The 25,345-nt window shown below is 35.2% G+C and overlaps 3 protein-coding genes across 6 annotated transcripts in view; 2 read left to right on the top strand and 1 right to left on the bottom strand.

Moving 5' to 3' along the window:
* The first annotated feature begins 70 nt into the window (after positions 1 to 70).
* LOC132177431 (serine carboxypeptidase-like 18) lies at positions 71 to 6,818 on the top strand. Of its 3 annotated transcripts, none has more exons than XM_059589755.2 (14): positions 71 to 961; positions 1,055 to 1,200; positions 2,482 to 2,558; positions 2,705 to 2,827; positions 3,083 to 3,185; positions 3,406 to 3,443; positions 3,905 to 4,006; positions 4,427 to 4,486; positions 4,717 to 4,875; positions 5,029 to 5,100; positions 5,917 to 6,035; positions 6,268 to 6,381; positions 6,488 to 6,542; positions 6,639 to 6,818. In XM_059589755.2, the coding sequence occupies exons 1-14, from the start codon at positions 786 to 788 to the stop codon at positions 6,720 to 6,722; spliced, it is 1,428 nt and encodes a 475-aa protein (XP_059445738.2). In that variant the 5' UTR covers positions 71 to 785; the 3' UTR covers positions 6,723 to 6,818. The 3 variants fall into 3 exon arrangements, with proteins under 3 accessions (XP_059445738.2, XP_059445737.2, XP_059445739.2); XM_059589754.2 differs by having other exon boundaries at positions 72 to 961; positions 4,427 to 4,513; XM_059589756.2 differs by lacking the exon at positions 5,029 to 5,100 and having other exon boundaries at positions 72 to 961; positions 4,427 to 4,513.
* Positions 6,819 to 9,136: 2,318 nt separating this feature from the next.
* Positions 9,137 to 25,345, top strand: part of LOC132179588 (serine carboxypeptidase-like 18) — a 28,732-nt gene continuing 12,523 nt past the window's right edge. Inside the window, exons 1-8 of one of the 2 annotated variants that reach the window (XM_088515445.1) lie at positions 9,137 to 9,321; positions 9,405 to 9,550; positions 11,009 to 11,085; positions 11,222 to 11,344; positions 11,579 to 11,681; positions 11,778 to 11,815; positions 12,128 to 12,229; positions 16,167 to 16,181. In XM_088515445.1, the coding sequence (XP_088371571.1) occupies positions 9,146 to 9,321; positions 9,405 to 9,550; positions 11,009 to 11,085; positions 11,222 to 11,344; positions 11,579 to 11,681; positions 11,778 to 11,815; positions 12,128 to 12,229; positions 16,167 to 16,181 (780 nt within the window). In that variant the 5' untranslated portion in view covers positions 9,137 to 9,145. The remainder of the gene's footprint in view (positions 9,322 to 9,404; positions 9,551 to 11,008; positions 11,086 to 11,221; positions 11,345 to 11,578; positions 11,682 to 11,777; positions 11,816 to 12,127; positions 12,230 to 16,166; positions 16,182 to 25,345) is intronic. The other variant, XM_088515446.1, reaches the window with a different exon arrangement.
* Positions 15,309 to 16,096, bottom strand: LOC132164154 (uncharacterized). Its single transcript, XM_088515447.1, has 3 exons — positions 16,037 to 16,096; positions 15,578 to 15,930; positions 15,309 to 15,476 (listed from the first exon to the last, which is right to left on the bottom strand). The coding sequence occupies exons 2-3, from the start codon at positions 15,922 to 15,924 to the stop codon at positions 15,428 to 15,430; spliced, it is 396 nt and encodes a 131-aa protein (XP_088371573.1). The 5' UTR covers positions 15,925 to 15,930; positions 16,037 to 16,096; the 3' UTR covers positions 15,309 to 15,427.

Below are 25,345 nucleotides of genomic sequence, written 5' to 3'. Positions count from 1 at the left end.
AAAGTGACAGAAAAAGAAAATACTCCCTATTTCTTTACACCTTGACATTCACATGAGAAAACTGAAAGTGAGATTGCATAATCTCTCAATCGCACTGAAGTGACGGTCTCCTTTTCTCTCTCTTGCGTTGAGTAGTGTTATTTTACAAGTGCCAATAGTGTTACAATTTACAAATGCTCTCAAGTCCTCATTTCTGAACGTGACAATAAAATATTACTATTAAATAAAATCACACATTAAAATACACGTGAAAGAGGCGGTTGCGTCTAGCTTGATTCCAGCCAGTTGGCTGCAACTCTCCATCGAAGACTAAATGCCAGAAAGAAAACAAAGAAAGAATAATAATAATAAAAAAATAAAATAAGTGGGACCACTGACTTTAATATATAAGACACGTCACAAAATGAACCTAACAAGAGATGCTTTTAATTTTATTTCCTCAGAAAGTCACAATAATTTGCCGAGTGGAAACACAAATGAATAAAATATAAGACGTATTAGGTGTCAATCAAATCAAAAAATCGCATCTAAGGTCTTGACATCTACATATTCCTACCTTTCAGAACTACCAGGATGCTGTTGTGGTTCCTGAGTCAACTGGCCGGGAACAACATCATAAATCAATTTATTCCTGCCGGCTAGCTGCACCATATGATATGATATAAATGTTAACACTTAATCCAACATTGTTTCACGACCATCCATAATTTATAACACATGCTTTTGATTTTCAAGCTGGGTTTACGTGTAAAAAAAGAGAAGTGTGTTAGCTAGAGAAAGCAAGCATGGCACCACCTCTGCGATCAGAAGCAGATAATGACAGCAAGTATCTAACCAAGATGTTGTTGTCGTGCCTACTTCTTCTTATATTGCTTCTCCCCAACTATATTGTTGTGTCCCAAACAATCATCAGCACCCTGCCGGGCTTTCCCGGTGATCTCCCTTTCAAGCTTGAAACCGGGTGAGTATATATATATATATATATATATGATCTAAGCACAGTGGAAGGTGACGTTAATTGATTGAAGATATTATGGATTTTGTGCAAAAACAGGTACGTAGGAGTGGGGGAGTTGGATGATGTGCAGCTTTTCTACTATTTCGTTGAGTCTGGGGGGAGTCCAAAAGATGACCCTCTAGTGCTTTGGCTCACCGGAGGTCCGGGTTGCTCTGCTTTTTCCGGCCTAGTCTATGAAATAGGTATGCATATATCTCATTAGCAATTGGATTTTCAAAAGCAATAAAATTAGTCCTCATGATTTTTGTCAGTACTGCAATATCGATCCTTCGGTCTACTTCAATTAAGGAACTGTTTAGTCTGTGCTAAAAAAACGTAAGTTGATCCAATCACGTTGCGCCGCATGTATCTTCAATTTGGTGATGAGTTTTAACTTTTAAGTGTGATTTGTTTTTAGTGAAGCGGTGAGGTTGATATGGAGTTAAGGAACGAGAAGGAAAACTAATATTTTGTAGTATTTAATGATAAGACCATAATTATGTACAGATGATTTTAGTGACACAATATAATTGAACCATATAGTGATTGATATTAAACCGTCAAAAATCATTTTCAATATATCACTTTTCCTTTCTATATCTTTTTAATTTTTTTAAAGTAATATATTGATGTGGCAAGAATTGACTCTACTACTGAAAATGTTCTATAAGTCATACGTGGCTTTTTGGATATGTGGCAAAAACTTTATTAGTTTTTAGACACCATATAGACAAAAGAACCATTCAGAAGGACTATTAACACACTTTTCAAAACAAAATAGAAAACTCCTTTTAAAGATCACTTCTCAAAAAATAATTAAACACATGCTCATTTTTCAGGTGTAGATCTTGCTTGTTATATATATATATATATATATATATATATATATATAAGAGGAGAAAATACGTACAATTGGCCTCCCAAACTATCACTGTTTTGTCATTTACACCACGAAACATGTACATGGATACGTCAAACTAAGTACCATCAATTGTTAAAAATGCCACTCCATCAACGTTGAACGTTATAATGGATGAAAAACTGTCAACATGGCTACTTTTCTCTTTTTCTTCCTAAAATATCAATTTTTTTTTTCTTATAAACTAAAATAAAAAACAACTATTTTTTTTTATTAAAAAAACTAAATAAAGAAAACTAAAATAATCAATATATATATATAAAAAAACAAAAAACCCCTAAAGGGTGGCCCAACCACCCAGCCACTTTGTTTTTTAGTTTAGTATCACTTTGTTTTCCTATGAATTTATAAGTAACATGAAAAGTTTTCTAATTTTTACTTTTCGGACTTTGAAAATCTTCGTTTAAGGTTGATTCTCCACAATCTGGCATGCATCTCTATGCTTTGAATCTAATTAGCCTAAACCAATATATATATATATATATATACACATTTGGCAGATGGGTGACGACGTTTATGTCATAGTCGGAAATTACCTTTGCAATTCGTTCGTATTTGGTTGTAGGTCCGCTTTCATTTGACTTTACGGAATCCAGCAAGAGCTCCCCGACATTTAAATTGAACCCATACTCCTGGACAAAGGTTAATTAATTTCATATTTAATCTCTCTCTCTCTCTCTCTCTCTCTCTCTCTCTCTCTCTCTATATATATATATATATATATATAGATGTTTTGGTAATCTGTCTGGTAATGTTCATGAAAAGTATTGGTGACAATAATTCTCTAGGTTGCCAACATAATATTTCTAGATGCACCCGTGGGCACTGGATTCTCATATGCAAAAAGTTGGGAAGGATACAACATGACTGATACATTATCAGCAGCACAAACCTATGAGTTTATAAGGAAGGTGAGTTCATTATATATATATATATATATATATATATATATATATATATATATATAAAAGATTAATTAATTGGAATCGAGATGGTACTATTGAATTTTTAAATGAAAGTGAACACTTAATTATTACATTAATTAACATTCTCAACTTTAAACAGTGATTTAAGATTTAATTCAAGAAATTGAGATATGCATGCATGCTAACCTCAATTTTTTTGTTTGTTTGTTTGCTGTTTTGGATTGTGACACGTACATACAGTGGCTTATGGCTCACCCAACATTCCAAAGAAATCCACTCTACATTGCTGGTGATTCTTATTCGGGCATAGTTGTCCCCATTATTGTTGAAAAAATATCTGATGGTAATTTTTGTGAATCAAATCTCTACAATATGTTTATTTTATTTTTAACATTTGCCCACGCACGAGGAAATACTGAGGAAGAGAGAGAGATTTAGAATCGTATATATATATATATATATATATATATATATATATATAATGATGAAATGGCATGGGGTGTATATATATATATATACCTTAATTGTCGAGCTTTCACTCATGAAGCATGGTTTTTATATAGGTAATGAAGCTGGACGTAAGCCGGCTATGAATCTCCAAGTACGTGCTCACATTAATAGAGTTGGATAATTAAAATAAACTTTGGCTTAGTTTGTTTCCACGAATGTTTTTTTGTTGAAAAATGTTTTTGGAGATATCAATTTTTTTAAAAAATGATTTTTGCTGAAAATATTTTTTCGGTATTTGGCTTATACGGAATATACGACGGCAAAGGCAAGGGTGGAGGAGACGGCGAATGAACTACGAAAAAAAGTATGTGCGAGAAGGAAACGCTCGAATTCCAAAAAATTAAAAAAGGAAAACTATTTTACACGGTTTAAATGAGGTTTTTTTTTCTGGTGAATCAAAATGTTTTCGGTTTGATTAAGATTTTCGGTCATATCAAACACCAAAAAATGGAGAAGTTTTACGTCGGAATGAACGGAGCCTAGGCTAATTCATATTTATTAATGCCTTATAGTTTGTATTTTTGAAATAAATATTCTCTGAATTGGACGCAGGGATATGTGCTTGGTGACCCAACTACAGTTCCACATGATGACTACAACTCCAGAATTCCTTTTGCTCACCGGAAGACGCTTATATCAGATGAGCTCTATGAGGTGAACTTCGCCCCTCCTCTTAAATTTATATATTCTCTTGAATTATATTTAGGAGGGGTCTAGCTTAGGTCCGAGACAAGTTGAAATTGAGACACGTGTCCTAATCCCAATTGAAACAGGACATAAATTAATAAGCTGAATTCATTTATGGGCCTTATGAGTTGGGGGTGGCCATGGCCTATATATATGAGCCACCTCCTTCCTCTGTCCTTGTCCATAGATGAGAGCGGAAGCATTCCTACATCTTCCCTGTCTCCTAGTAGTGCTTATTAGCCATTTAAATCCTCCTACCCATTTGACTTCAATATATATATATATATATATATATATGGTGTTTTTGCAAGCTTTTTATATACAATTGTTACAAAAAAGATGGATATATCTAAATTTCTTGGGTTTTTTACTTTGTATGTGATGAAGTCAATCAAAACAAACTGCAATGGCGAGTATATCAATATAGATCCAACCAATACACCATGCGTAAGTGATCTTATCGCGGTGACGGAGGTGAGAACTCTAAAAGACTCGGTTTGGCAACACTTTTTCTTTTTCTCTTTTAATAAATAAATTAAACACAAAATACTCAAAATTACTTTTATGTCATGTAGTAACATTTTTCAAATCAAAAAACATTATAAAAAGCATTAACAAACCGAGCTCTTTTTACGGGAATCAAACAGCAGTACTAATTTACCATTTGAAATTTGCAGTGCATCAGCAAGCTATATACAGGAAATATATTGGAACCTACATGTAGTTATCTGTCCCCAAAACCGTTGGCGGTTGGATCAAAGTGGGATCCAAGCTACGGAGAGGATTCTGTAGATCTCCTCCTTACTGCTCCTGAAATTCCCAAACCATGGTGTCGGGTAAAAATCTCTCCCTCTCACAAACACACGTGAACATGTTTTTTATTTTCTTTTTCATATTTCCTTTGCACTCGATTTATGTATATATATTTTTTTGTTTAGTAATTCAAATTTAACTAACCATAACCAGCTTAATTGTTCTTTTTTTTGTAGAGCTATAACTATCTTTTCGTTTACATTTGGGCAAATAATAAAACTGTTCAAGAGGCTCTTGGCATACGCGAGGTGTGTAAATATTTTAAAGGAAAAAAAATCAAATTGAGTCACTAGGTTTTTACGCGATTTTAATTTTAATAATTAGACCCTTTGTGGTTTTTTATTGGTTTCAAATAGTTCTCTATGTCAACACGTTATCCAATTAATTAATACCACATAGCTCTAGTTTGACATGTTATGTGCCAACTGTATGTGCCACATGACATAGTTACTTTAAATTTAAAATACTTTTGTATGTGCCACCTCACATTTTAGAAAAGAAAAGTTTTAATTTTAAGGGTATATTTGTAATTTAAAGTAATTATGTCATGTGCTATATACAGTTGGTCAGGTTGGAACAGGGTCCGCTCAATTTTTTTTTTTAAATGGAGAATATCTATTTAGTGTAAAATGAGAAGTAATATTATAAATTTTATCCTTCAACTTTAATATTAAGACAATATTACCCATCATTTTACACTAAATGAATATTCCCCATTTCATTTGATCTTATTGGAGGGGTATTTTTGTCTTTTCACTTTTCAAGGGGACAAAAATACCCCTCCACTATAACTAACTGGATATTCTCCAGTTCAAATAAAATGAAGAAGATCTTAATTCCATATTGTTAATTAATTGGATGGTATGTTGACAGAGAGACATATTTAAAAAAAGAGGCACACCTAATTAAGGATCTAAATGTTGAAATTGAAGACCGAAGAATTAAATAAAAATTGCACAAAAACCTAAGGACTAATTTCGATTTTTCCCTACTTTAAACAACAATAATAATGGTTTCATGATCAAGAATAGTTTAATTTACCAATTACTTCAAATGACAACCAGGGGAGCATCAAAGAGTGGACAAGATGCAATGCAAGCTTATCTTACACGGACAATGTCTTCTCTACTCTTGATTACCACCGAAACCTCATCAAGAAAGGGTATCGAATGTTAATTTATAGGTAATGTCATAAATTTTATTTGTCATTTTCCCCAATTTAATTAAACGGTTCATATATACCCTTTAATCATAGCTCATTAAATTTATGTTGGGTTCATATCAGATTAATTCGCTTGTCGATCGTGTAAAAAACTATCAGTCCTAATTGGATTGCACGAAAATCTAATTTCATTGCTAAGAATCGAACTAACATACTTCACTCATATGCATTAATTCATTTCATTTAATCACAGCGGTGATCAGGACATGGTTATTCCCTATGTGGGCACACACGCATGGATAAAATCTCTAAATTTGACTGTTTCCGAAGATTGGGAGCCATGGTTTGTTGATGGACAAGTTGCAGGGTTAGTTTCTACTTAAACTTGCAAATTAATCAATCTAATTTGAAGTCATGATGATCAAGTTAATTATTTTCAATTATAAATTAACTTCAATATAATGTACATGTAGGTACACGATGGAATATAATTATAAAAAGTGCCGCTTGAGATATGCAATTGTAAAGGCAAGAAAAACTTATAATCTTCCAATTATTAATTTCCTTAGTTATTACCAAAGCTAATTAATTAACTACATTATATGTCTTGCTTTAATGGTGTAGGGAGGAGGCCACACAGCTCCCGAGTACAAGCCAAAGGAGTGTTTTGCTATGATTGAGAGGTGGTTTGCTTACTACCCTCTTTAATTAGTCAATTTGGTGTTATTCTTAATAAACAGTTTCATGAAACTCGACAGCTTCAATGGCGTCCTTAATTAATCTTTGGTTTTCCTTTTTTCTTAATTGTTCATGAAACTGTTCCAAATTTTGTAATTTGTAAGCATTACAAATTTGGATTTTTGCTCTCTACTTGGGATGTTGGTAGGCGAATTAGAGCAAATTGAAACTGAAAACACGACATGCCTATCATCTTGACACAGACTTAACCAAAGTTCTGATACCACTTTGATAGGGGTGAATACTATAGTTTCAAACACAACAAAATTAATCTACCAATATTTGTGAAAATGAAATAGCCAAACTAGCACAAAAAATAAATACACCCACAATCCAGTGAAAAATAATCAAGCAACCCATAATTAGAAAGACACCAAAAGTTTTTTACGTGAAAAACCCTCTAATGCAAAGGGAAAAAACTAGTTAAATTTTCCACTATCAATGATAATGAGTTTACAATGTATTTTCTAAAGAAATATCTAAAGGTTACTAACACATCAAGACAAATATTTAAATTTTTGGACAAAACATAAATTTGTCATTCTAAAAGTGGATTTCTATAAGAACAAAGAAAGATCTCACTAAGTGAGCATGCGCAATCAAGCAACTGGAGAAGAAATACAACAATCGACACTAGTCAATACATGGCTTTCATGGTCAAGAACAACATATATACTAAAATTTTTATCAAGATCAGACCACAAATGATCCTCCAATCTTTAAAGGAAGTGTTTTAATAAAAGCCCGAAAATTTTCTCTCTACCACTAATGGAGCTACGGTCATTTTGTTTTGGTTTTTTTTTTTTAAAAAATTTTAATTTATTTATTTATTTTATGTCTTATATAAAAGACGTGGATTGTGCCATTTAGAGCACTAGCCGCTAGCATATGCCCTATATGTCATTATATGCCATTCCTTTCCTTATGTTTAGTCATTATGCTTTTCATGGTCTACTTCTTTTTAATTTTTTTAAGAGTTAAATACCTTATTCAGCCCTTTGGTTTAACTTCTTTATTTTTTGACCCTTAAGGTTTATTTTTTATCACAGGAATCCCTCTTCTTTGCTTAAAGTCGGAGATGATCCCTCCGTCAAAATTTCGTCCAACATTTGATGGAACACCGTGTCAGCACAAATCACGGTTTGACACGTGTCCATATAATTAATTAATTAAAAAAAAGAAAAATTTTAAATTAAAAACATTAAAAAATTATATTTAATTAAATTAAAAAAAAAAAAAAAAATTTCCTTTGGGGGTGGCTGGTCACCCCATGGCCCTTGTGGGTGGCGGAGGGGATGCACATGAAAGTTTTAGTGTCACTACTATATATATTAATTTGGCAGATGGATACGTGACGACGTTTATGTCATGGTCGGAAATTACCTTTGCAATTCGTTCGTATTTGGTTGTAGGTCCGCTTTCATTTGACTTTACGGAATCCAGCAAGAGCTCCCTATATATATATATATATATATATATATATATATATATATATATGTTTTGGCATCTGTCTGGTAATGTTCATGAAAAGTATTGGTGACAATAATTCTCTAGGTTGCCAACATAATATTTCTAGATGCACCCGTGGGCTCTGGATTCTCATATGCAAAAAGTTGGGAAGGATACATCATACAACATGACTGATACATTATCAGCAGCACAAACCTATGAGTTTATAAGGAAGGTGAGTTCATTAAATATGTTGTTATATATATATATATATATATATATATATATATATATAAAAGATTAATTAGTTTCCTAATGTGTAGGGAACCAAAAGTAGTTTCCTATACATTATTTTAATATAAACATTTCTGTTTCTTCTCTGCTCTTTCATATTTTTGTCTTTAATTGGCGATTGTGTTGGGATTTTATAGAAAAAAGTGAGGGTAGGTAGAAAACTTGTATTTTGTAAAAAAAATAATATTTTAATAATATATGAAAAGGTAAGAGAAGTTGTTGTAAAATATATTTTCATACGGAAACAAAAAGTAATTTTATGTTTTAAACTTAAAGAAAAAAAAAAAAAAAAAACTGCTGTTAGTACTCTAAAAGATACGGATGGTCTCCACACAAGAGGACCACCCAACACAAACTGGGTTTGCACTGATCGGTCCCTGAAACTAGGGAAATGCGTTTACGCGTAAATAAAGTAAAGTAAAATTTGGACGAACAATTATATATTCTAATACCATATGCGGTATTTTATATTAATATAGCTTCCATGGAAATTAACCTCATTTTCACCCTACTGAATTCACGTGTTAGTCAACGTAGCTAACACCATATCCTTCCTTCCTCAAAGCTCCATATATAAACCACTCAGTCTTACTGACCACTTTATTCCATCTCCATTTGTGGTGTGTGATAGCTAGAGAAAGCAAGCAAGCATGGCGCCACCTCTGCAACCAGCTGAAGCAGATAATTACAGCAAGTGTCTAACCAAGATGTTGTTGTCGTGTCTACTTCTTCTTATATTGCTTCTCCCCAACATTGTTGTGTCTCAAACAATCATTAACACCCTGCCGGGCTTTCCCGGTGATCTCCCTTTCAAGCTTGAAACCGGGTAAGTGAGCATTATATATATGTGGTATACAGTGGAAGGTGACATTAATTGATCAAGATATTATGGATTTTGTGCAACAACAGGTACGTAGGAGTGGGGGAGTTGGATGATGTGCAGCTTTTCTACTATTTCGTTGAGTCTGAGAGGAGTCCAAAAGATGACCCTCTAGTGCTTTGGCTCACCGGAGGCCCGGGTTGTTCTGCCTTTTCCGGTTTAGTCTATGAAATAGGTATTTATATATAATATATCTCATCCTTTTTTATGTCACCTTTGGTAGAAATGTAATAGGGTAGTTTATGACGTTTCCTCGATCCAAACGGGAAAAAAAATTTGAAATATATAAATCAAATGATAATTTAGATAAAATAAATAAATTTGATATGAAGTAACCAACAAAATTGAAGTATATAAAAGAAGAAGATAGAAAAACGATTTTTTTTTTTTTTTCTTTTTTGTCACTACTCATGTAAAGTTGTCACATTCACGTGGTATATATGATGGATCTGATTAGGGTTAATCTCATTAGGTTAATTGGTTTTATTTCTCAAACCCATTGATTACCAACACAAATACAGGATAAAAAACCATCAAGGGTGGTAGTTCAATAGCCTAATAAAATTTTCAAGTGCTCAGAGCTTGTATTAGGGCATGGCTTCGAATACTTGTAATGAAGAACTTTGACTCAGTCGGACTTGAGAGAGTACATACGGTTTTCACTGTCTAGGCCCCTCCTGTGTGGCTCCTAGTAGGTAAGTGTACTTTGGTCACACCTAAGATAGCCACAATTGTTCTCCCCAACCTACTCTTTTTCTTTTTTTTTTCAAATAAACAAAAAATAAATAAATAAAAAAACTGCTAGATAAAAAAAAGGATCACCATCTAGAAATTCATTGTTGACTCCAAGAAATTTGGAAGAACAATGAGAGGGGGAAAGACCTTATACTTTGAAGTGTCATGAGCAAATGAGCTCGCTCGGTACCTCAATTTGTTTTGGAGACCAGCCGGAACATTTTAAAATCCGAAATTTTCTCTCATTTTTTGTTTTGTTTTTGTTTTTATCGGAATCCCCTAGATTTCTAGTAGAGATTAAAAAAATCTCAATCCCGAAAGGAAAACCAAAGAGTAATGTCAGGTAATGATGCAATTAATGGTCTGATATATATATTGATTAACAACATGCCAGATTCGCTTTTATCAAAGCGCATTATTCGTGGAGAGTCTCTGTACGTACGTATATCGCAGCCTAATTAATTATACATTAAAAAAACATATTTTTATTGCCACAGGTTCGACATTTCGTAAAGAGTAAGAAAAACCCACCTGTCATTCCTAAAATCCAGCCAGCTATGCCTATCTAACATATGTTTCTTTATTTCTTTATTTATTTATTTTTTTTATTGTTTATTTTCATATTATTATGAGTCTAACGGATTGGTGTTTAATATTATAATCAAAATATGTAAGACAAGTGGAAATCTCAAAATAAAGCTTGAAGACTTGAGCTTGAGCCCTGTGAAAATTAATTAAAAATAACCCTGCTCAAAATTCATTTTTATTTATGGACTTTGAAAATCTTCATAAGTCAATGTGTATATATATATACACACACAGTTGGCAGATGGGTGACGAGATTAATTTTAGTCATGGTCAGAAATTACCTTTGCAATTGGTTCATCTTTGGTTGTAGGTCCGCTTTCATTTGACTATACGGAATCCAGCAGGGGCTCCCCGACATTTAAATTGAACCCATACTCCTGGACAAAGGTTAATTAATTTCATATTTAATCTATATATATATATATATATATATATAGAGAGAGAGAGAGAGAGAGAGAGAGAGATGTATTTGGCATATGTCTGGTAATGTTAATGAAAAGTAATGGTGACAATATTTGTGTAGGTTGCCAACATAATATTTGTAGACGCACCCGTGGGCACTGGATTCTCATATGCAAAAAGTTGGGAAGGATACAACGTGACTGATACATTATCAGCAGCACAAACCTATGAGTTTATAAGGAAGGTGAGTTCATTAAATATGTTGTTACACATATATAAAAGATTAATTAATTGGGAGATACTATTGAATTTTTAAATGAAAGTGAGCACTTAATTATTACATTAATTAATTAACATCCTCAACTTTAAACAGTGATTTAAGATTCAATTTAAGAAATTGAGACATGCATGCATGCTAATTAACCTCAATTTTTTTGTTTGTTTGTTTGCTGTTTTGGATTGTGACACGTACATACAGTGGCTTATGGCTCACCCAACATTCCAAAGAAACCCACTCTACATTGCTGGTGATTCTTATTCGGGCATAGTTGTCCCAATTATTGTTGAAAAAATATCTGAAGGTAATTTTTGTGAATCTCTAGTAATGATGAAATGGGGCCCATATATACCTTAATTATCGAGCTTTCGCTCATGAAGCATGCATGGTTTTTATATAGGTAATGAAGCTGGACGTAAGCCTGCTATGAATCTCCAAGTACGTGCTCACATTTGAGTTGGATAAGTCAGATAAACTTAGGCTCAGTTGGTTTGCAAAATGTTTTTGGAGATATCAATTTCTATGAAATGAATTTCACTGAAAGTATTTTTCGATGTTTGGCTTGTACAAAAAATACGACGGCAAAGACAAGGGTGGCGGACGGCGAATGATTGTACTACCCAAATACTGAAAAATAGAAAAGTTTTAGGTCGAAACCAATGAAGCCTAAGCTAATTCATGTTGATTAATGCCTTATATAGTTTGTATTCTTGAAATAAATTTAAAGTTTCTCTGATGAATTGGACGCAGGGATATGTGCTTGGTGACCCAACCACAGTTCCACATGATGACTACAACTCCAGAATTCCTTTTGCTAACCGGAAGACGCTTATATCAGATGAGCTCTATGAGGTGAACTTCGCCTCTGCTCTTATATATATTTGTTCAAAGAGTTTCAGTCATTGAGGAAGAAATTAGTTCAATTAATGCTTTGTAATTGAAAATCCTAATGTTATTTATGAAATTCAAATGTGTTCTCATACAAAAATATGGATCTAAATTTCTTGGGTGTTTTATTTTGGATATCAAGTCAATCAAAACGAACTGCAATGGCACTACAAGAAATTAGGTCTTTAGGGGCGACTCAAAGTCGACCCTAAAAGTCCTAAAGTGGACGCTGTTGCCAACAGCGTCGACTTTTGGACCCTAAAAGTGTCGACGCTAATAGTCCGACCCTAATGCTCATACGTGTGATCATCAGCGTCCACTTCAAGTCGACCCTAATGGTAACTTTTAGCGTCCACTTTATCGACCCTAAAAGTCACATTTTTTGACCCTAAAAGTGATGTAAAAAAAAGTCATAGTCGACGCTAATGGTTAACCATTAGCGTCGACTTAAATTGGACGCTAATAGTTAACTATTAGCGTCCACAAAGTGGACCCTAATGGTCCTAAAAAAAATTAAAAAAAATTAACTATCAGCGTCCAAATAAAAGTGGACGCTGATTAGTTAACCATTAGCGTCCACTTTGTGGACGCTAATGGTCCTAAAAAAATAAAAATAAAAAACTATCTATCAGCGTCGGCTCAGGGTCGACCCTATTGATAACTTTTAGCGTCCACTTTATGGACCCTAAAAGTCACAATTTTTTGACCCTAAAGGTAATGTAAACGGAAACCATAGTCGACGCTAATGGTTAACCATTAGCGTCCACAAAGTGGACCCTAATTGTCCTAAAAAATTTTAAAAAAAAATAATCTGCGATCGATCGCACAATGTGTACGATCGATCGCAGTACCAGAAGGTGTTCGAGATTTTGCGATCGATTGCACAATCGTGTGCGATCGATCGCAGACCCAGACCCAGTCCCAGGGAACCAAATTACTTACATATGCAAACCAGTTTCATTTCTGAATTTAAGATCAAATTTCATACAAATTTATTAACTTTAGTTATCAAGAATCTCACCATAACTAACTACTAAAACTAGAAGAAATTATTAACTGAATGACAAACCCGCTCCAAACTATCTAATAACTGGGATGCAAAAGAAACTATTTTCTGCCAAGAGGTTTAGTAGATTCAATCCTCCAGCTTGCAATTAATAGAAGTAAATGAGCACTATGACCCTTATTCAAATCTGTAAGAACGCGTTCAAGACAAAGCAGTGACAAGTATTAAGAAAAAAACAAAAGAAATATTAAACCAGGTCATACCCTGGTCATTAGTTCATGCAAATCAATTACATTAAAATAAAGCGCAATAGATTATACAAGAAAGGTGAAAATAGTGCTTAATTTTACGGATTCTAGTTATAAATCAATCTAACACTAATGGACGCTACCAACCCAGTTTGTAATGTAGAGAGCCTCCACCATCTCAACGGATCCGTTATGTACTACAGCAGCCACCTGGATATGCACAGAAGTCAATAATAGAAAAGAGACCAAAAACAAAACTGGAGCACATTAGAAATTGTCGCATTAGAACAGAAAATTTTATTGTAAACAGTATTACAGGGAGAAAGCATGGAAAATGTTTGCATATGTATGCATAACCAAATTAGATATCAAGTTACACCACAAAAATTAGAAGCTGCTTATATAATGAAAGACAACCAATTATGGCTAATTAAGTAAATCCCAAAAGAGTAAATAAAACACAACGTCAAATAAAGGCATACCTTCTTCCAGTCTTTTCCATATTTCCAATAGGCTTGATAAAAATGCTCAAGCTCCTCCTTGCTCCATTGAGGTCCTAACTTATCAGAATATTTCCTTTTCTGTGCATAAATACAGCAGCCAAATGCAGACAATGCGGCCCCATCAAGAACCAAAGCAGAATCACATGGACTTTCCACCACCTAAAAAGAAATCAAACTACTGCTTAAACATCCCAAATTGAAAAAACAAAAAAGACACAGAATTTAAATGAAGATAAGGATGAGGAAAAGGCTAACCTTGGGCACAGCTCCAGAGTAAACCTTGTTGAGCACATTGCAGAGAATGATCCCACCTCTCAATCCTAGCCGTAACTCCTGCTCCAACGGCTCCGCCGGCAAATCCTTCGCCCCCACTACTCCCACCATCTTCCTCAGCCACCCCGCCGCTTCGTTCCTTCTCGACGCTATCAATCACCAAAACAAAACAAACCCATCAACCACTCTCCCATTCATTCACCACAACTAACACATCTTATACCTCTTTATCCTATAATTATGAAAATGATATAATATAAAGGGCAAACATATCATGAATAATGGCTTAAAACTACAAAACGACACCTATCATTGGAAACAGAAGCCGAAAACCACAAATATTGGCAAAGTTTAAAAGTTTAACACCTTTTAGAGAAGAGTACTATGCATTAACACTACTTCACCACATCAGACAACAATCTTCAAACTAATCTAAATGCTCACAAGCAACGTAACTCAAAATGACTAACCTCATCAAAATCATCAAAAATATGTGAGAACTGCCCCATGAACCAAACCTGCCAAGGGAGAAAACTATTAAATATATGTTTTACAATCTATGGCCAGGAAAATTTCAAAACCCAAAATAAAATACTTATCTGCATCATCTTCCTTCCCAATTCATCCTCATAAGCAATTTGAGTAATCTACCACAATGAACCAATATATGATATCAAGACAATAAGAATGAAACCCAACATGATAGAGAAAGAAATACTAAAAATGTGTTTGTTCATGAAACATATTAAAGTAAGAACCTGCTTGGGTAGTTTAACTTTCTTGTACTCTTATCATCCTGCATACACTTAAAAATAAAATTTAGAAAGATATTATTACTCCCTTGCATTGTTTACTCAAAGCTCTTTAACCTTGATAAACATGTCAAGGGAGATTTACTAACTCAAAAGTTCGTGAACCAAAAATTTTGCGAATATCTTAACATAATATAAACCAAATAAAAAGTACCAACAAATATACATTACCAAACAGATCACGATCAACAAATACTCAAATACACAATAGCAAATAGAAAGTACCAACAACTATCCAAATACATAGTATCAAAAAAAAATATCTGAAATATATGGTATCAAAAAGTACATCATAAATAAATGGTTATTCCAAAGCTCCCTCAATTGTTGGCTTCACTTGATGCACCTCCAAGCAAGCTCCCTCCAGACCTAAGAAGAATAGAATTTCATATAATGATTAATAAGCTTTTTAACGATTACTTAGTATGTGTGTTTTTGTAAAATTAATGCATAGATATAGTTTCACTAACCCTCCAATACGTGACATTAAGAACTCAACAGTGGCTTTCAATTTGTTGGTTTCCTCAACGTTGGCTTGCAAATTCTCTCTATACTGATGAAGTTCGATTCTAGTCTGTTGAAGCTCGCTTTGAGTATCTTCTTGTCTTTTCCTACACTCGTCATGGTTGTCGAAGTGGGTGAACGCTTGAGATGAAGTACTTAAAGGGGTAGGAATAAGACCGCATCCCATTCCTCTAACGTGACCAGATCGTCGGCCCCCTAGCACTTGTGTGACTATTTCTTGCATTCGGTCCTCGACACTTGTCCCCTCCACACTGCCTTCCTCTAAGGCCTCACTGGTTGTTAATTCTTGCATCTGAAGCTGCACAAGTCATAGTTGGCTTTAGTTTAATATATACTTCATGCAAGTTTACTATTCATGTTCTTCACTAATCAACTTAATAATCGGAGCGTAAACATTTACTTACATATAGAGTTTTGCATTTGTCGTTCACAAACTCTTTATCTTTTTTTCTTGTATGGGTAGCCTCATATAATTCAACAGGATTGGGCTTCACTTTTGTTTCTTGTTCCTACACATAATACATATAATCAAAGTTTACACTAAATAATGTTACTTTAATTAAATTATAAAAAAGAGACACTTACCTTTTTGTAAATGACGTTAACAAATGAACAAGTGCCAGCTGTGTGATTTGTTTCCAATTTGCTTCTGTTTTTTATATTTCGTGCAGACTTTTTCTATAAAATTTGGAGAAAAAAACAAACACAATTATTCATAAAATGTCCTCAAGTGCATGCAAATTATATCAATCTGAAATTTCTAATCAGTATAATAATATATATTTACCTTCCATTTATCGTCATCAAATGAGTCGCATATTAGGTTCCACTGTTCAGGACCATATCCTGCTGGCACGTTTTCCCTCCCAATAGCCTTAGCCTTGGCAATCCCCTCATCATCGTCTTTATCAATGCCTTCAAAAAAATTTTTGTAGTGGTCTCTATACAAGCTGGAACGGATCCTAGCATATGCACGACCCAATTTATTTTCAACAGCTTTGACGTGCTCGTATCGTTCCATATTCAGTGCGAAATTTGACTGATACATAATAGATAAGAAAACAATGGTAAAAAATGTGTCACATTATTTTTTCATACAAAACATATTCATAAACATTACATTGATATTCATACCTGAACATGAAATAATAACTTGTTCTTTTCCTCAGCTGGGACCTTTTTCCATTCACCGTGATGGAGTTCGCACATGTTACGAATAATCTCCCCAATCTTGCTTGCAAACCATGACGCATTATCGCCTATAGGTGCCCGGTGTCTATTTGGAATGTTTAGCACTAAGGGACCATGCTTAAGTACGTGCTCACTCAACTTCTTACACTTGGCCTTACCCCTTACACTTCTGACAGACGTGGTAGCTGTTATGCAAAACATGGTAACGTAGTAAGTTATATTGTCAAATGTCTATAACAAACCAAAATAATACAAAAATAACATTTCATAAACATATAATTCATGAACTTACAAGATGCAGTAGGGGCGCCTCCCTGTGAATCCAATCCTGCCACTGAGTGAATAGGATCATTAGACTCGTGCGAAGGATGCCTATCCACTGACTCGAGGAGGAGGGGGGGCGAGGGCGCCATTTGCATATCTGTATCACCAAACCCAGAATTGGGAGTCGGACTCTCATGCTCGTCAATAAGGCCTCGACCTTGACCTTGGCCTCGGCCTCGGCCTCGTGCTGCTGGAACACGTTTACGTCCTGTTGTTGTCATTGTTATGATCAATCTGCAAACAACTCAAAAACGAAAAAAATATATTAGTCAAATTATAACCATATAGTATGTTCAATATTTTTGACAAACAAACAATAATTATGCTAGTAAAAAAAAAAACAAACACCACAATACATGTATATATATAGAGAGAGAGAGAGAGCATCAACTTCATTAAATATGCTAATACACTTTGTACTTACACCAAATGTGAGCTTATGTTCAACACATATCATCATCAGATTCATATTCAGAATCTGTATCACTGTTACTTGAAGATGATTGTTCGTGTTCAGAGTCCTCTTCGTGTTCAGAGTCTATATCGTTGTCGCTACATAACTCCTCTTCCTCATCAAAGTTTGTATCATAGTCCTCGTTCGACAAGTTATCGTTGGCAAACATGCTTGCATCAAGTTGAATATATAATTCATCAATTGCTATTGTCGCATCATCTCTACGTAATTGAGTGGAGGCTTCAACATTTGCTTCATCAACGAAGACCATATTACCCCCAACACATTCACCTTCCTGGTATACGTCATCACTGAGTCTTTCGTCATCTTCTGTATTATCTCCCTTTTGTACTGTTGGAATATCATAGATGTCCCTATTGATCCACTTCTGCACCACTTTCCAATTACCACCCAATTTGGGATCATCCAAGTAAAACACTTGCGAAGCTTGACATGCTAAGATGAACGGGTCGGATTCACACCATGTACGAGAAGTATTAACAATCGTGAAGCCTTGGTCCATTTGTATTCCTGTTGCACTCCCAGTGTCCCACCAATCGCACTCAAACAAGTACACGAGATTTTGGCCAGGGTAACGTAACTCTAGAATATTTTTTAACTCACCATAATACTCAGTTATTGAGGTTTCGTCCTCACCTGAAACAGAAACACCACTGTTCTGGGTAGTACGAGTTTCTGCACATTCTTTCGTGTGGTACCTAACACCATTCACGATGCAACCTCTGTACGATCTAACATGACGATCAGGCCCGCATGCAAGATCATATAATTGTTTTGAGCCATTGTCTGCAGTACACCCACTATTGTATAAACGTTTATGGAACCAACGTTCAAAGTTAGCCTCATGCTTTTTATCAATGTCATGGCTGCCTTCTCTTTTGATCATATTATAATGTTCACTGCATGAAAAATAAACATATTCGTAAATGATCATCACCGCTAAAATTATCACATGTCGTAACAGGTAAAACACAAAGACCATTACTAAACTTACTCCAAATATGACGCCGTTTCGTTACAGTTGGTAAGCACATACCATCGTGCCCTACCAAAATCATTAGCATTCAGTGTTACTAATTTAGCTGCTCCTAACGGCCGAACTCGTTGGGAGAACACATCCAAGCGCTGGCTCATTTCTACTTCCTCAACGTCAACATTTCTCCGTTCACGGTTCCATCTTGTCTCAATCCCCCGAAGATACCTGGAACAGAAGGTCAAGCTCTCCTCAGCTAGGTAACACTCGGCAATAGACCCCTCTGGACGCGCTTTGTTACGTGTCCACTTCTTATATCTTCCAAGTTCTCTTTCGAACGGATACATCCAACGGTTTTGTACAGGACCGGCAAGCTCGGCCTCCCGAGGTAAATGAAGTGCTAGATGGATCATAACATCAAAAAAAGCTGGTGGAAATATTTTTTCCATTTTGCATAAAATTATTACAATATCGACTTTCATTTGTTTCAGGATATCAACTTTCAACGTCCGTGCACATAACTGCGTAAAAAAGGTACTCAACTCGGTCAATGTTGTTCGTATTTCCGACGTAGAGAAATTTCGAATTGCAACAGGAAGCAAGCGCTGTAAGAAGACATGACAATCGTGGCTTTTCATACCCGAAATTTTACCAGGAAGCTTGTTCACACATCGACCAATGTTAGATGCATACCCGTCAGGAAATTTAACACCTAACAACCACTCACATAAACTCTTCTTCTCATCTCTTGTCAATGTGTACTTCGCAAGTGGCATCCTATAAGTTTCACCATTTGGCTGCATATGCAATTCTTTACGTATACCCATCAACTGTAAATCTCTTCGTGCCTTGACTGTGTCCTTGGTCTTCCCATCAATATTCATCAACGTACCATAGATACTTTCACATATGTTCTTCTCAATATGCATTACATCTAAATTGTGACGTACTTTCAAACTTGACCAGTAAGGCAACTCAAAGAAAATACTTCTCTTCTTCCAATTCAACACAACATCTGTGTACTTTCTCTTTCTCCCGCTTGTTTTTCGAAATTGTAAACCCTCAGCATCCCTTAGCTGTTTCAACAATTGACTTGCAGACAATTCTTCAGGTTCCAATCTATGCTCCTCTGTACCATCGAACAAATCTCCTCTTTTGCGCCATGGATGCTCTTGAGGAAGCCACCGACGATGACACATAAAGCACACCTTATGCCCATACTTCAAATACCTGAACGATGTATCCTTATTACATACTGGACATGCAAGATTTCCATTTGTAGACCACCCAGATAATTTTCCATATGCGGGAAAATCATTTATAGTCCATAGTAATGTCGCATGCAATTGAAATGTCTCTTTCTTTGATGCATCGTACACGCGTATGCCTTCATTCCATAAATCTTTCAAGTCATCAACCAATGGGCGCAAATATACATCAAGATTCTTTCCGGGATCTGAAGGCCCAGGGATAATAAGGGACAACATCAAATTTGGACTCTTCATACACATCCACGGAGGGAGATTGTACACCGTGAACATTACTGCCCATATGCTATATGTTGTACTCATATTACCATATGGGTTGAAACCATCACTTGCTAAACCAAGCCGCACATTGCGGGAATCACTTGCAAACCACTCATGTCTTTTATCAAACTCTTTCCATACAATAGAATCGGCAGGGTGTCTGAGAGTATTGCCATCATCTTCTCGACCTTCTTTGTGCCACCGCATTTCCTTGGCCATTTCTTTTGTCATAAACAACCGTTGTAACCTTGATTTTATTGGGAAATACCGTAAGACCTTTTGAGGAATATTACTTTTTTTTCCTTTGCCATCAATCCATCTTGAATTGTTGCACTTTGGGCATACCACTTTGTCTGCATGTTCTTTCCAAAAAAGCACACAACCATTCTTGCATGCGTGTATCTTATCGTAACCGAATCCCACGTGTCGCCTAAACTGTATTGCTTCTCTATACGAGCGTGGCAATGTCTCTCCATCTGGGAGGGCCATCTTTATCAAGTCAATCATCATATCAAACGCCTTGTTACTCATGTTGCAGAACGCCTTTATATGAAGCATCTTCAGTACAAAAGCAATTTGTGTAAATTTCTTGCAGCCTGGATAAAGTTCTCGTAAACCATCTTCCCAAAATCGGTGGAAGGAGCTTGTTTGTTCGTGATCATCAGTTGGGGGGCCCTGTGAAGTAGAGGATTCTCCGATGTTAGCATCAACAAATGTCCCCATACATACATCGTCTAACAATTCTTCAACTGCATCAACCTCCTCCATCATTTCAGTTGTATGTGTGTGCATGTTTGTAGAAGTGTTTACCCTAAAATGATCTTCTTCCCCGTGAAATATCCATCGAGTGTATGCCGGAGTAAATCCATTCATATACAAGTGACCCTTCACCTCGCTAATATGGGAATAATATCTATTTGCACAATCACGGCATGGACACTTTGTCATATCACGTGAATCAACTGATTTAACTGCCATTCCCATGAATTCTTCCACACCTTTTTGAAATCGCTCTGAACATCGAGTACTTTCCCGCATCCAACTCCTATCCATATTGATGTCCCTATTAGAGGTTATTCGTTGCGTACATGTACGCACACAAGGGAATTAGAAGATCAGATTCTTAAGAATTAATAGAATTAAATGGGAGGTCTGTTCTGAAATATTGATGCTAGCTCAATGCCATGTTACCTAACAAAATATTCTAGAAGTGGGTTAGTAGTTTAGAACAAATTTCTATTTGTAATTTATTTACTTGTTTAGCTCAATGACAGTTTTACATTTTTTACCATTGTTGTTAGTTTTGATATTTATTATAGAATGTTGACTTGCTTCAAGTTTACTGTGCTACTTTCTTATTGAACTTAAATGGAAAAGAAACAATCATGTACTATATCAACTTTGATAACATAAGTTGATGTGAACTAGAAAATTAATAACATAATCCTAATATAAGAATAAGACTTAATACTAATAAACAAGTAATAATAAGAGAAGAAGCAAGGTTTAATAGGTTACAAGAGAAGAAGAGAGGTTTAATGCAACCACAAGATAAGAAGGGAGAGATGCAGTGGGAATACAAGTTTTCAGGCTTCAGCACGTAGTGCGATCGATCGCACCACCAGAGAGTCTTTACTCTCTGGTGGTGCGATCGATCGCACTATCAGTGGCTTCAGCACGTAGTGCGATCGATCGCACAACCAGAGAGCTTTTACTCTCTGGTTGTGCGATCGATCGCACTACGTGCTGAAGCCACTGATAGTGCGATCGATCCCACAACCAGAGAGCTTTTGCTCTCTGGTTGTGCGATCGATCTCACTACGTGCTGAAGCCACTGATAGTGCGATCGATCGCACAACCAGAGAGTAAAAGCTCTCTGGTTGTGCGATCGATCGCACTACGTGCTGAAGCCACTGATAGTGCGATCGATCGTACAACCAGAGAGGCTTTACTCTCTGGTGGTGCGATCGATCGCAATATCAGGGTCTTCAGCACGTAGTGCGATCGATCGCACCACCAGAGAGGTTTTACTTGTAGTGATTGCGATCGATCGCAATATCATCTATCCCACAAACAGTTTATGCTTTACTCCAATCAACACATATCTCTACAAACCCCACATTTATACAGGTAAACAATTAATGACATGGCTATACATGACCGTGTGTGCACCCACCCACCCGTGCATATGAATACATACACATAATTAACCATATGTTACATCAAACTAATCAAATAATACAACATGGCTCTAGAATGTTAATTTATAGGTAATGTCATAAATTTTATTTTTCATATATCCTCCCCAATTTGCAGTACTATTAATTACCCTGGCCATGAATAGTTAGGGGTGGCAACTTCTTGTGTTTCGAGTTCGGGTTGTGTTAAGGTATGCGTATAAGACTTTGTTCAAGAATGATCAAATTCTCTCTTCTCTTCCTACATTGTTGCTCTTCATTTGGTGTGTGATCCATGACTCGGATTGCAACATTTGGTCACCGTTAATCCACGTACCTGTACCACAAATTATCTTGCGTCGGATTTGGAGCCAAATACTTGTTTTCATGTTACTTGTAAGGCAAGGGTGTTTCTTTTGTTATGTTTTTTATGTGATTCTTTTCAACTATTTCTAAGTTGGTATCTTAGGGTCAGAAATGTAAATAGGTGTAACAGAATTAGTGGCAACCTTGGCTGTGGTTGAGCTTTTTTGAGCGTCAGGTTATTTTTGGTACCCTTATCCACTATATATTTAGCTCTTCAATGATTATGGCTCACATATTTTATTGTCAAGTATGTGTACCCTATCATTAGCAACTTAAGATTATTGGCTCAAATATTTTATTTTTATTGTGTTTTCTTTTGAAAAAAAATTGTAAGTAACATATTTTATTGTCAAGTACGCTGTTTCTCACTCTTTCAGGCACCACAACTTTGAGGAAGACATCACTATAAAAATTGTCTTATTGAAACAGGGTCACTATTAATTTCAATTCCCTAAGGACCTAGTCTCAAGATACTTAAACCCAGTTAGCAGACCAAGAGATCCATATAAAAGAGAAGTGCATCTTAAATCCTAGGTGATTAGTCCCTAATACCATAATGACACTAATCAAGCCACTTCTTGGCAAATTAATTTTTGGTGAGATTTCCACCGGCAGGTCCCCTGCACGAGGGCGAGGGGTGTGTACATTGAAAAATATTCAAGAAGAAGCCTGAGATAGAACTAGGGCTGGCCGCTTAGATATGAGCTTCTGGAAACCATTTAGTAATGAACTCCAAGTGCCGGATAGAAGATACTTGCAAGAACACAACAGTTGGTAGCAACTGAAAATTGTTCCAACCAATTGGGGCAGACAAAGATCACACTATGGCAACCCTAAACAACAACAACTACATAAAAACAGATTTTTTGGGGATGGGGTTGGGGGAGGAGAAATGACAAATAATTTTCAAAATTAAAATTTTGTGGTATTATTAATTAGCTTATTAACCCAAAATTCATAGACTTATTGGTAGTACAATATCATTAAAGTGAGATAAAAGCCATACTTGACAATAAAAAAATCAATACCAATTTTGCATTACTTTGTTTGAATTTTCTAGTGTCAATGTAGATCGTGTTAAACGTTTTGGACGAACTATTTTCATTATTATGGCTATTGGGGCCTAATTGCTAGCTGGTTCGTTCAAGGGTGGAACTTATACTCTTACTATTTAATTTCATTGGTAATTTTGAGTTATTGTTGAGTTTATTATTTGATTTTTTTGATGGACGCATGCTTAGGATCGAAGCAGAACCTTCTGATTTATATGCCAAATACTTGTTGCTTTAGCCAAATACTTGTTTTCATATATAATCACTATGGATGAGTATAAGAGTATATAGGTTAAATTTTGTCCGACCCTAAATTGTTAAGAGTATATAGGCAACAAAATGAAGAGCAAAATTGAATAAATTTACACCCAACACAAGCTTGAAATGATCAAATATTAGCCTTCTACTATGTTTGAAAATATCCCAATACTAAAAATCACAGGAAACAGTGTAGAAACCACAAAAATCAACCATTTTAGATGCAAAACTGCAACCCATGAACATTGCTGCTGCCCAATAGAAAGAGAAGAAGAGAGGAGAAACTCATACCGGAGAGAAAGCTGCAGGAGAGCCTTAAGTGCGCCGGAGTGAGAGCTGGCAGAGAGAGGTGCGCCGGAAAGAGAGCTGCCGGAGAGAGAACCTTGCGTCGGAGAACTGAGTGAGAGAGAGCGATCGAGAGAGAGAGTGAGAGTGAGAGTTCAGGTGCTGAATCCTGTATTTCCTCCGAAAATATGAACTGAGTGAGAGTGAGAGTGAGAGTGAGAGAGAGAGAGTGAGAGTGCTGATGTCCGAAAATTTGGGTATCTGATGTCCGAAAATTTGAGCCCCCGCCAGTTTTTAGCAGATGGCGGCAAATTATTTGGTGTAGCTTAATTAGTGGCTATTTGGGGCATTGTTCTTAAAAAAAAAAAAAATTTGAGAAAAATATATAAAAAAAAAAGGCTCCAAAATAAATGAGAAAAATATAAAAAAACATGAAGCAAGTTGTAATTTATTTTTTGAAAAAAATTTCGTTTTTTTTTTCAATTATTTTATTATTTATTTGTTAAAATAATAGGGGTATTATATGAATATTAAAAATAAGTGGCATTTTTATACAATTTGGTTGTTCGGGAGGCTACTTTAGTATCTTTTTATAATTTTCCAAAAAAAAAAATTATACTACCAATTTTTTAATTTTTATTTATTTATTTATTTGTAATTTTTCTCTTATAATATGTTTTTACTATTATAATATTAACTAAAAATTTCGGTTCATAAAATTTTTATGATAAAAATCATTAAGTTGATATTTCTCTTATAATTAGTTATAAAATAATACAAAATCCAAAGATAATATAAGATCAATATAACTAAGGCACTAAGATAATATAAAAAGCTAATAGTTCAATTGAATGTTGGATTGAACCTTTAATTGAATGTTCGATTGAACCTTCAAGTGTATCTAGTTTGATCTATCAATTGATCATACCACAGTCAATGGAACTAATTCATTAGGATCGCTCGGATGTTTGATCGAACATTTAATCCTATCACGATCAATCGAACTAATTCAGTACGATCGATCGGACATTTGATTCTATTATGATCAATCGAACTAATTCATTACTATCGATCAGATGTTTG

This window comes from Corylus avellana, chromosome 4, assembly GCF_965113065.1.
Source record: "Corylus avellana chromosome 4, dhCorAvel1.hap1.2, whole genome shotgun sequence".
NCBI classification, from domain to species: domain Eukaryota; kingdom Viridiplantae; phylum Streptophyta; class Magnoliopsida; order Fagales; family Betulaceae; genus Corylus; species Corylus avellana.
Note: the sequence above shows the minus strand (reverse complement) of the source record. Positions and strands in the feature narration are given on the sequence as shown.

What these genes read in the sequence shown, in the direction of transcription:
- LOC132177431 (XM_059589754.2), top strand. Translation starts at nt 786, where the DNA reads ATGGCACCACCTCTGCGATCAGAAGCAGATAATGACAGCAAGTATCTA. An exon ending in TTCCCAAACCATGGTGTCGG is followed by an intron (nt 4,876 to 5,028) that starts GTAAAAATCTCT and finishes TTTTTTTTGTAG; the next exon opens with AGCTATAACTATCTTTTCGT. An exon ending in TGAGATATGCAATTGTAAAG is followed by an intron (nt 6,543 to 6,638) that starts GCAAGAAAAACT and finishes TTAATGGTGTAG; the next exon opens with GGAGGAGGCCACACAGCTCC.
- LOC132164154 (XM_088515447.1), bottom strand. Translation starts at nt 15,924, where the DNA reads ATGCAAGAATTAACAACCAGTGAGGCCTTAGAGGAAGGCAGTGTGGAG. An exon ending in TTAATGTCACGTATTGGAGG is followed by an intron (nt 15,477 to 15,577) that starts GTTAGTGAAACT and finishes TATTCTTCTTAG; the next exon opens with GTCTGGAGGGAGCTTGCTTG.